The sequence below is a fragment of the Lathyrus oleraceus genome, chromosome 5 (genome assembly GCF_024323335.1).
Source record: "Lathyrus oleraceus cultivar Zhongwan6 chromosome 5, CAAS_Psat_ZW6_1.0, whole genome shotgun sequence".
In the NCBI taxonomy this organism is placed as follows: domain Eukaryota; kingdom Viridiplantae; phylum Streptophyta; class Magnoliopsida; order Fabales; family Fabaceae; genus Lathyrus; species Lathyrus oleraceus.
In genome coordinates this window covers 74,332,070-74,341,858 of record NC_066583.1, presented here as the reverse complement: position 1 = coordinate 74,341,858, position 9,789 = coordinate 74,332,070, and the positions used below count along the sequence as shown (strand labels likewise).

At 30.6% G+C, this 9,789-nt stretch overlaps 1 protein-coding gene across 4 annotated transcripts; it reads left to right on the top strand.

Moving 5' to 3' along the window:
• Positions 1-462: 462 nt before the first annotated feature.
• LOC127085787 (SWR1 complex subunit 6) lies at positions 463-6,389 on the top strand. Of its 4 annotated transcripts, XM_051026332.1 has the most exons (5): positions 463-857; positions 968-1,074; positions 1,165-1,257; positions 4,339-4,397; positions 6,371-6,389. In XM_051026332.1, exons 1-5 carry the CDS (start codon positions 647-649, stop codon positions 6,372-6,374), a joined length of 474 nt encoding a protein of 157 aa, XP_050882289.1. In that variant the 5' UTR covers positions 463-646; the 3' UTR covers positions 6,375-6,389. The 4 variants fall into 4 exon arrangements, with proteins under 4 accessions (XP_050882289.1, XP_050882291.1, XP_050882290.1 ...); XM_051026334.1 differs by lacking the exon at positions 6,371-6,389 and having other exon boundaries at positions 4,239-4,402; XM_051026333.1 differs by lacking the exons at positions 4,339-4,397; positions 6,371-6,389 and adding an exon at positions 1,862-2,232.
• The last annotated feature ends 3,400 nt before the right edge of the window (positions 6,390-9,789 follow it).

The window sequence follows — 9,789 nt, the reverse complement described above, 5'->3', positions numbered from 1 at the left end:
ATGAGAAATTGTGATTATGGTTCAACTATGAAAAATTAAATGAAAATGAAGATCGTTTGAGCGTGAAAGGAAAAGAAAATCCTCATTTTAAATATCAATTAAAAATTTATTTCTAATATTTATTTATTAACTTTGTAACACATAAATAGTTTGTAATTAAAAAATAAATGATTTCAATAAAAAATAAAAATAATAACATAGTGCTATTGTTTGACTATAAAATAATTAATAAGAAGGTCACATTTACACACAGTTAAGGGAGCCAAATAAATCTTAAAGAAAGTGAAATATAATGATTAAAAAGTTGAATTTTAAAATGAAGATAAAAAAATTAAAATTATTAAATAAAAATATCAAAAGTGTATTTAAATCAAAAATTAATTTTGTAAATATGATAAAATAAAAAAATTAAAACTACTTAAACATACTTTTGTTAAAGGTTTAGTCCGTTTCAAAATGATTGAGTAGATATAACAATTCTGGTTAAATTAATTTTATTAATAATAAAAAAAAAAATCCACTACACTGAAGAAAGAAGAGAATACAGATCGCTGATATTGAAGTTGTTTCCGATCATCGTCACCATCATATCTGTTTCTGAAATCACCAAACTGTGTTTGATTTTACGAAACCCTAAAAAGTAAAAATGGAAGAAGACGGTTCCAACTCAAACCGCCGCATGTCAAGCCGAACACGAAAAGTCGCCTCCAAAATGGTCGCCGCACTTGCTAGCTCCGACAACCGCACCCAAGCGGCTCTCGCTCGATTGGATGCTTTGGAGAATGATAATGCCGGATTTGAAGTTCCAGATCCCAATATTGACGATGATGACGCTTCTCTAGACGACGATGATCAAGGTTAGGGTTTACCATTACAACCTCTATTTATCAATATTGAAAATTCAATTCATAGAAACTTTTTAGTTTAATTCTGTTGTCACATTGAGTTTATTTGTTTGTGTTTGAAGGGTTTATGCAGAGAAAACAATCTAAAGGCACCAAGAGAAAAACAAGACAAGCAAAAGCACTTGAAGCTAGGAAGGCTCCAAGAACGTTTCTTGAGCTCTTACATGATGTGAGTGATTGAGTGATTAATATCACATTCATGGTGTTTTACTCTTTTTTGGTTTGGTTTTTTGAATTGACCGTTTTTCTACAAATGCAGGCAAACTTAGAATCACTGCCTCCACATGTTCCATCCTATTGGAAAGCAGCTGTTGGACCTCCAAGCTCGACCGCGCGGCGTCATTTTTGTACTGTATGTGGTTTCTCTGCCAATTACACTTGTGTTAGATGTGGTATGCGCTTTTGTTCAAATCGGTGTCAAAATGTGCATAATGATACTAGATGCTTGAAATTTGTTGCTTAATACATTTTGGCTGATGATCAGTTTTTGATATATGCTTGCTGTATTAAGTTGTCAAATGTCATTTTTCACCAACAATGTGTACAGAGCAAGCTGTTTAGTGAATTGACTTTGCCATTTTTTCCCCTTTTGAGATTAGTGTTTTAGTTGCCGACCTGGTTCAAGCAGAAAACTGTATATTGTACTAAACCTATTGGATCTTGATGTTCTAGGTAACCATGTTAAATATGTTCTAAGTTGCTGTGGTTTACTAATGATGTTGGCTATAAGATCATCTTTATCTTGCTATAAGACTTGTTCTGTTTTTACTTTGCTTATAGAGCCGTCTTTGTTAATGTGCTTATATGAATAGACTAGCTTCAAGTATGCTTCCTAAAATGGCGGGATAAGCGATTCGGTCATCTAATTTTACATACATATAGCACATGACACGACAGTTGGTGCATACTACTGATTTAGTTTAGATTTATGGTGTGTTTGTTTATGCGGCTGAAAGGCTTTCATCACGTGTCGGCTGAAAAGCTATGGTGGGTAGATGTAATCGCACGCCTGCAGTATCGCTACTGGGATACCAAATGCATGCTTAGACAACCCATTTAAGAGATGTGTGAATCGTATGATGTCATTTCTTGTAATACCTAGAATAATCAGGATAAACTTTATATGTCTTCTAAGGACTAAAAACATATTTAACCTTTTAGTGTAAGGTGCTTAGCTATTTTTTTTTAATGTAAAATATATTGTTAAACACCAACACATAGGTAGAAGAGTTAAGAAGTACCAATGCTTATAATTGTTTACAAGAATGAAAACTAGGTGGCCAATTCTACTGAAGGACCAAGTGAAAACAAGTGTTTGGTCTTTAAATTTTTTTCTACCAACTGAAATTTAATAGCAATTATTAAATATCATTTATCTTTTGTTTCTTCAAGAAGGGTTGTAACTATGTGCAACAACATACTTGCTCAATAAAGCATAGCTTATTCTGCTGTCTGTTTTGCGAATCATTGAAGAATTTCAAATCAGAACATAAATTTTATCAACTAACGATATTATAATCATACATTAGGGTAGATCTGCATATGGACGATGATTGCATTACCAATTGTGATGCACCAAAAGAAACTATTATGCATTTGAAAGCTCAAATTGATTATTTTAAGCACTAAATGTTCAAAAACAATGCATTTGTTATTAATGTCACCATGGTTATACATGCTGCATGGTGAAAGTTCTATATTCTATGTTACATTTGTTCGAAGTGAAATTCTGCATTGTTGCATGGTAATGTTTTATACAATATTGTTGCCAATGTAAACCAATGCTCAGCATATTTTGGATTGAGTGAAAGGCTTGAGTTGAGGCCCGTTCGATGCATGATGGGAGGGGAGTTATGCTTGACTCTTGGTGATTTGGAAAAGTTCAAGTCAAATTGGACAATTGTTGACATTAGTTTTGAATGTTGAGTTGCATGCTCTAGCCCAAAAGAGGTTGAATGTTGAAGTTTCCTATTGCCGTTATGGAAGAATCGTCATCGCGAGAACCTAAATTTCAATTCTTGGTCAGGACTTTCTAACTTCCTAACCAAATTTTGAATTACCTAACCCCTTTTGCTGTTAACACCAAAAATAATAAGTTCTTCATGTAGAAAAATAATCATGTTAATTTGCATTTATACGAGCATAACTTGCTAAAACATTAAAGGAGCCTTGCAAAGTCTCCTAGAATTGTTTTTCTGTATTTCTGAGTATTACTTTGTAATGTTTGACAAATTTGACCCCAATAATCAATTACACCACAATACTGTCTGTAATGGACATTTCCTTTGATTATATAATTGAGGTAATATTGTTAAACAGCTTAATACTAGGTTAAATTATTTGTTAATTGTATTCAAATCACACCACAAGGCTGTATCACAAGCACTACTAGTTTTGCATTAAAACGTCAGAAGCCAATATTTTATTCATTTTACTCTCACACTTTGAGTATTCGTTTTTATGCGGAATGATATGAAACAGTTTAAAATATTTAGAATATTATGAAATTTTAGATGTTATTATTAAATAAAACTATAATAATTAGGGTAATTTCATTATTTCTAGAATTTTCTAGCTACATGAACTAGAGTAGTCATAAAATCTTTAGAATTTTTTCTAATCAAGTAATTGCTTGCTTCTAGATCCTTCTGTTTTTAAATGTAAAGCTCTACGAGAGTAATTTATACCTATATATAAAACTATATATAAAGGAATAGATAAAAAAAATTCTCCCTATTTTATCCTTTATCATTTGTTACAATTACTACCAATTATCAATTATTAAAATAAAAAATAATACAAAACAAAGTCAGTTAATAAAAAATAATACAAACGGTTGCCAAAATACTTCTATTAAAAATAACCATATATTTTAAATTAAAATGTAACCGCATCAAATGCTACTGTAAATTACCGTTTTACTGAATGGTAACTACATAACATTACCGAATATCATAAATTCATAATTCATAAAAAAGTATAATGGTAAAGAGAAAAAAATTCATAATTCATAAAAAGTATAATGGTAAAGAGAAAAAAACAATGACAATAAGGGAGGGACATTCAAAAAGAGGTATGCTCCTCCGTTTGAAATTTATTACAACAATATTGTTTCAATTCTTTAATTTACTATTTTTTTTCTTCCGTCTTTTTCTCTCTATTTTTGTGACTGTTTTCTTTTTGAGTTATTTCTTTAACAATTTACTTGCATGTATTTGTCTAATAAATTGATGCTTATATTTATTTAGTCTATGATATGTAGTGATTGAAGAAGGAAATTTATGTTAAATTATCTTTTGATGATATAAAGATTTTTGATTAATTTTTTTACAGAGGATTTAGTATAGTTCCCAGTTGCCGGTGATTGAAGAACACAATTTATACCAAATCATCTTCTGATGATATATCGGTTTTCGATCAATTGTTTTTGCAGAGGATTCGGTATAATTTCTGGTTTGTGTTATTTCAATATCTCCAGCTTGAAGATTACAGGTACATACATTTTATTTTTCTCTTTATATTAATGTTTGATGTTTTTCCGACATTATAGATTCTGTTTCAATACTTTATACATATTTCAATTCTTCTTACCATTTGAACAATGTATCAAAAGAATATTGAATCGCATTTGTTCGTTGTTTGTTACATTAATAGAATTGAATGTTTTGAAAAAAAACGATGATGCTTTTTTTGATATGCTATGGTTCTTTATTGCTCATCGAATTTTATTACTTGCAACTGAAAATGAGAATATATTCAAGTAGTACTTCGGAAATAATTAACTATAACAGTTAAAAAAACAAAATTGATATCTTTAGGATCTACGGTTGGACATGGCTGACAAATAGTTAATTTTTTTAGAATTTATCTTTTTATTAATTACTAGCGTCCAAAGGGATCCCGTGCCTGTTTCCGTTTGTCTGCTTTTCTTCATATTACTATCAATTTTTAAGACTATGCCTAGAGCTTATTAATAAAAACTGCAACCTATTCTTTATTTTGGAAAAACTATAAAAATTGCTTAATATAGTTTTGTTTTCATTTTCAAAAATTCAACTTTAGTATTTTACGAAAGCAAAGATTTATAATTTTTCAATTCTATATTGCTTTTAACCTGATACTATCCTTAATTTATAAAATATATAATGATACAATGTAACATTCGATAAAAGGAACAATTCTAAATAAATAAAGATATACTCTATGCATTCAAAGAATTCCACAACTTTATCTCAACGAACAATAATCAAATCACTTATGATTATGCCAACAAAGACTACAATAAAAATAGATGATTTTGCAACAAGAAAAAAATGTAAAATATTATTATTTGGAAGGGTGTTCATTTTATATGCAGCCATTTTTTTTCATTTAAGAGATTTTTGTAACATATAGGATAGAGAGTCGGTTATTTTTTAAAAAAGGAGAGGTTATAAAGACACATGCATATGCAGTTGTTTGTTTTATAAAAATTGATATTTTCTACTGTAAGTTGAAAGTAAATATAAAATAGGATAATACTAACTTGTGCCCCAAAGGCACAAGTTAAGAGATAAATATAGAAATAAATTTTTGGAAATTGTATATTGAATTTATTAGAAATTTATAATTAATAATTTTATTTATTTTTTCAATACAAATTTTCTATTTGTGGATTTCTTAACATCTGCCATTGGGGCACAAGTTAGCATTACCCTTCTTTTTATTAATTATCCATTTTTAATTTATTTTGCATACTTTTTTCTTCGTATTTTTCATTTTTTAATTTAGATTTATATTTTTAACATATGTTTTACAAATATCATTTTTGGAGTAACTTTTTTAAAAAAGATATATTTATTTTAAAGCAAATCTATATTTACTACTATTTTTCATCATAATTAATGAAATTATTTTGCTTGTAAATCAAATATGTGTTTGACAATTACATTATCAAAATGAAAAATAATACCCGTCAAATATCAAGTCAACAACAAATGGCAAAAATGGTCAAAAATGAAAAGAATAGGAGACAAAATATGAGCAACGAGCAAAGAAAACACCATTTGTCGAGACGGCGTGAAAATTATAGGCGGCGAAAAGAGCAAGAGAAACAAGCTCAAACATCTCGCACTATAAACAGTCAGTCGAGAGTTTCATTTCAAAATTTTACAAATATGATTTTTTAAAAGATCACACTTTCAAGGAACTCATGATAGTGAAATCGACCCAAGTAGAATTACACATGTTAATGATGTTGTACTTGGTTGGTGATAATCAATATAGAAATTATAAATTACATTGTATGATTTTTTTTATTCGTCATATCTCATTTTATGTATTTAAATTCGTAGATCGTAATTGCATATCACCTAATCAACGAAACAACATGAGTTAATCCGATACATGTATACGGGATATTGTTCAAACTATGCGAGTAGTAATTTTTATACATGTATATATATTAATTATTATTTTTGTATCAGATGATATGGATGTTGATGAAGCTCTAGAGGATGCAGTAATATCATATGTTAACATGGATGCCAGAGAAAATGACGTATCATCATGTCGTCCTCAAGGTACGTTCAAAAACATTTTGTGTCAAATAAATGTAACCTTTACTCAAATGACATATAATTTAAAATCATGCAATATTAAAATATTCTAATTGAGGCATCTTAAAATATTCTTATGTCATTTTAGTTTTTTTACTTATTTCAAACCTACATCTTAATTATTATTTGTATTTTAGATTTTAGATATTATTTAGAAATCAATATCAAACTCCTGCCTGTAGAATCAGGACATGCTTTTCGAGCAAAACACAATATTGCTCGAAATTTCAAAAAGAACATGATGATGGCAAAATCTCGGTTGCCTCATCCAATTACATGTAGACACGTGCTGTACTGGTGGAAAAGTATCATTTTCACGAGTTAATGCTCCTATAGAATTGCAACAATTATTTTTTGATGTTTCAGCTGAAGGAAAACATTTTAGACAACATATTCGAATTTATAACCATGTGCTCTCATTCACTTCAGTTGGTGTTCACGTTGATGGGAATATTCTTGCATCTGGTCGTGGTATATACATATTTCGTGCTCAAGGTGTTTTTTTATCATAACATAAGAGGTTTCTATCCAAATGATGGTGGAGGACCATATTTCTTACAACTATACATCTACGACACCGATAATGAGTTATATAATAGAATGTAGGAAAATCCACAGTTGCACCAAATTGTAGTTCACAAATTACAGAAAATGCTCCATTAGTTTAATCCTTTTGTATATAGGTTCAAACAACTGACACTACTTCCAAATATCAGTGAATATAACCTCATACTTAAGGAGCATCCAAGTAATCACCATCAATACAATCTTCCAACTGCAGAATAAGTTGCATCAATTATTGTTGGATGTTATGCAAATTCTATGGAATATGTAATTTAATGTCATTTGTCGTGATGAAAATCTCAAGAAAGTTCAAGAGACAAAGGGATATTATGATCCTTTGCAATACCCTATATTGTTTTCATTTGGTACGCATGGTTGAGACGTTAATACAACAAATTATAATGGACAAAGAGTGTCATGTCGAGCATATTACAGTTACACGCTTCAGGTAAATTTAGATTAATTTTAGTAGATAATATACTTAGCTAAGCATTGTTTAAAAAACTTTACATTTAGCATCGATATTTTTTTCAATCAACTGTAGATTCCCCAAATGATCAATCAATGTTGTTAAATGCGGGTCGACTATTGCAACAAATATGTTGTAAACAATTATGTCAAAATTGAATCAGGGAGGTTAAGGTGGATTAAAGAGCACCAAAGTGATATACATGCTTAATTGTACCAAGGTTTACATGATACTTTGCATGTTGGTGAAACTAATGCAGGTACAAATTCATGTAGCATAGATATACAGTTTTAGATTAATAATTAGTTGTACTTCTAATGCTAATCATTCATGTATTCTAATACTAATGCATTTCATGAATCGTCATAGAAAACATTGGGAAAAGAGACATATTGTCATCATCATTTATTGGCGGTCGTCGAGACATGACACAACGTTATGAAAATGGCATGCCTATTGTTCTTAATGGCAGCAAACCATATATTTTTCTAACAATGACATACAATCCTTCTTAGAGTGAGATAACATCAGAACTTTTTTCTTTTCAAACACCATAAGATCGTCCAGATTTGCTAACAAGACTATATCATTCAAAATTCGAGCAATTGAAGGATGATGTTATTAATAAAGGAGTCTTGGGAAAAGTTAAAAGCTACATGTATGTCACTGAATTTCAAAAGCGAGGACTGTCGCATGTGCATATGTTGTTGGTTTTAGAAAGTAACGACAAGTTGCATGACCCAGAAGAGTATGGTAATATGGTAAGAGCAGAAATACCTAAATTAGAATGTGAACCACAATTGTATGAAGTTGTTGTAAAACATATGATCCACGGACCTTGTGGCATAATCAACCGAAAGTCTCCATGTATGAAAGACTAACATTGTAAAAAAAGGTATCCCAAACAATTCTTGGATGAAACACGTCAATGCACTGACTCATATCTCGAGTATAGGAGAAGGTTTGATGAATCTATATCGTTAGGTAGAGATATGTTTGTCGATAATAGATGGGTGGTTCCTTATAACCCTTAGTTACTGTTAAAGTATGATTGTCACATTAATATAAAGATTTGCAGTAGCATTAAAAGTATCAAGTATCTATACAAATATGTGTACAAGGGCCCTGATCGTGTGGCTATGGAGGTTCATAAAGGATCATGCATGGATGAAGTTTCAGCAATATGTTGATGCAAATAGATTTGTGCTCCCGAGGCATTATGGAAAATATTTTTATTCACTCTTTACCGATTATATCCTTCGGTTGAAAGATTGCAAATCCACTTGCCGAACCTCCATCAAGTGTGCTTTTTTGATCATCAACCAATTGCAGATGTGTTAAATAATGAACGCAACTTTAAAACAATGCTCACACAATTCTTTGCATTGAATCTACGAGATCCACAAGCAAGAAATTATATGTATTGAGAGATTCCGAAGCATTATTGTTGGAACAAGTGGGACATGGAATGGCATCGCAAACGGTCAACAAGAAAAGTTCTTGGGGAGAATCTATACGGTATCACCTTCGGAGGGAGATACGTTTTACTTGCGACTGTTGTTATCTCATGTCACAGGTCCAACGAGTTAGGAATATCTGTTTACAAATAATGGCATGACTTTCAATACATTCAAAAAATTAGTCGAGGATAGGGGGTTTCTAGAGACTGATCATAGTATTCGTGATTGTTTGGTTGAGGCTATGAGTCTCTGAGTTCCATATGCTTTACAGAGGTTATTTTTTGACGATTTTAATATTTTGTGAACCTATTGATGTTAGAGGCATTTGGAATGAGTTTTTTACACGTATGCCAGAGGATTATCAAATAACTAACAATGTTGTGGAATCAGACTTGACTAATATGTTGTTGAAGGACTTGAATGAACTCTTAAACCTGCACGATAAAAAAATTAAAGATTATGATCTCCCATCTTTACCCCCTAATACAGTAGAGGAAGATGCAATTCCAAGTCTCATACAAGAGGAGTTACCAGTCGATATCCCCAATGAAGATATTGAATGTGTTGCTAAGTTAAATAATGATTAATGATTGCATTCAAAATCATTATGAATGTAATTGTTCAAAAATGCAGTGGGGTATTTTTTGTTGATGTTCCAGGAAAAACAAGTAAAATATTCCTTTATCAAACATTAATGGCAAGTTTAAGAAGTAGAGGAGAAATTTTCTTGGCAACTACTGTATCTGGTATAGTTGTAACATTATTACCCGGTGGTAGGACTTTACATTCTCGAT